General features: G+C 46.3%; 1 protein-coding gene across 1 annotated transcript; it reads right to left on the bottom strand.

Moving 5' to 3' along the window:
- Positions 1-433: 433 nt before the first annotated feature.
- On the bottom strand, positions 434-1,096 carry LOC141680339 (uncharacterized). The gene has a single exon (XM_074486594.1). It carries the CDS (start codon positions 1,094-1,096, stop codon positions 434-436), a length of 663 nt encoding a protein of 220 aa, XP_074342695.1.
- Between the last annotated feature and the right edge of the window lie 654 nt (positions 1,097-1,750).

Raw genomic sequence — 1,750 nt, 5'->3', positions numbered from 1 at the left:
TACTTATGTTTTGATCCAATTAAGTTTTTATTCCGCATTATGCTAATCAAAACACTTATATTTGTATTCGAGTTTGAACATTTTTATTTTAAGAAATAATTTCAAGAATTCCATTCAACCCCCCTTCTGTAAGACCTTCGGGAGCTCGTCTGGCCACTTCTTCTTAGACTCTTCCAACCTTTTTTCCAAACCTTGGAGTATGGTTCTGTTGGTGACCTCTACTTGTCCGTTTCTTGGGGATGGGCTACGGATGCTTTCTTATGCTTTATCTCGAGCTCTTTCAAATATGCTTCGAAGTCCGAACCAACAAACTGCGAACCGTTATCCGAGATTAAAACCATCGGAATCCCGAACCTCATCACAATTGAATCCATGAATTGGATGCAGTCCTGCTGATTGATGGTTCTCATGGTCTTGGCATCTGCCCACTTAGTCATATAATCGATCGCCACCAGCACATAATGCAAATCCCCCTTCGCCCGGGGGAAGGGCCCATGATGTCAATTCCCCAAACTGCGAATGGGACCGGGGACAGGACTGACCCGGGGAGGCTTGGAATTTGCTTTGGCACATTGTTGAACTTTTGGCATTTGCTGCATTTCTTCACATAGGCAACTGCATTGGCGTGGATAGTGGGCCAATAATAGCCTTGTCTGATGACTTTGTAGGCTAGTGCTTTAGCGGCTAAGTGATCTCCGCAGATTCCTTCATGCACCTCTCGCAGACAATAATCCGCCTCATCGCGATCAACACATTTTAGAGTCGGCGCAGAGAAGGTTCGCCTATAAAGCTGATCATTTTCCAGAAAGAACCGGGCGGTCTTATATTTGAGGTAGCGCGCCTTGTTCTGGTCTTCTGGTAGGGTCCCATCTTTAAGATAAGCTATGTAAGGAGTCATCCAGTTGTCCGGGCTGCTGACGCATAAGACTCCGGGACGGTCGGTGCTGGGTGCCCCGAGCTCCTCGAAGTAAACTGAACTGCTTAAATCCGAAGTATTCTGGACGAGCTTGGACAGCTCATCTGCCTTTGTGTTTTCTTCTCTGTTTATTTGGAAGATGGTTGAGTCCGGGATGGTTTCCAGGATAACCCTCACCATCTCCTAATACTGAGCCGGCTTGGGATCCTTTGCAATATATTCACCGTTGGTTTGTCTTACCATAATTTGAGAATCACTATAGATAATTAAACGACTTACCCCAAGGGATTTGGCTAGCCTGAGTCCGGAGAGGAGAGCCTCGTATTCAGCCTAGTTGTCCGTTGCTTTGAAAGCGAAGGTTATGGCTTGCTGGATTGTGAATTCGTCCGGGCTGGAAAGGATCAGGCCAGCCCCGGACCTCTCGGCTGTTGCCGAACCATCAACATACAATGTCCAAGAATTTCTGTTGCTAACCTCTTTTTCTTCTCCGGATTGAATTTTAGGTGTCACTGGGACTTCGGGGAAGGTACATTCCATGATGAATTCGGCCAACGCCTGGGCTTTTATAGTCGTCCTTGGAACAAATTTGATGTTGAATTGGCTCAATTCAATCGCCCAATTGACCAATCTCCCGGAGGCATCTGGCTTGTGAATGATTTTCCGAAGTGGTTGATTGGTGATCACCTTGATTTCCCGGCCTTGAAAATATTGCCTTAGCTTCCTGCTCGAGTGCACAAGAGCTAGGGTGAATTTCTCCAAGTTTGGGTACTGTGTTTCAGCGTCCTTCAGGACTTGACTCATATAGTATACCGGGCTTTGTGAACCATTTTCTTC

The sequence above is a fragment of the Apium graveolens genome, chromosome 8, assembly GCF_009905375.1.
Source record: "Apium graveolens cultivar Ventura chromosome 8, ASM990537v1, whole genome shotgun sequence".
In the NCBI taxonomy this organism is placed as follows: domain Eukaryota; kingdom Viridiplantae; phylum Streptophyta; class Magnoliopsida; order Apiales; family Apiaceae; genus Apium; species Apium graveolens.
The sequence above is the reverse complement of the archived record's forward strand: the minus strand, read 5'-3'. Positions and strand labels throughout refer to the sequence as shown.

Excerpts from the sequence above, each read along its gene's own strand:
- LOC141680339 (XM_074486594.1), bottom strand. The coding sequence starts at position 1,096 with ATGGTGAGGGTTATCCTGGAAACCATCCCGGACTCAACCATCTTCCAA.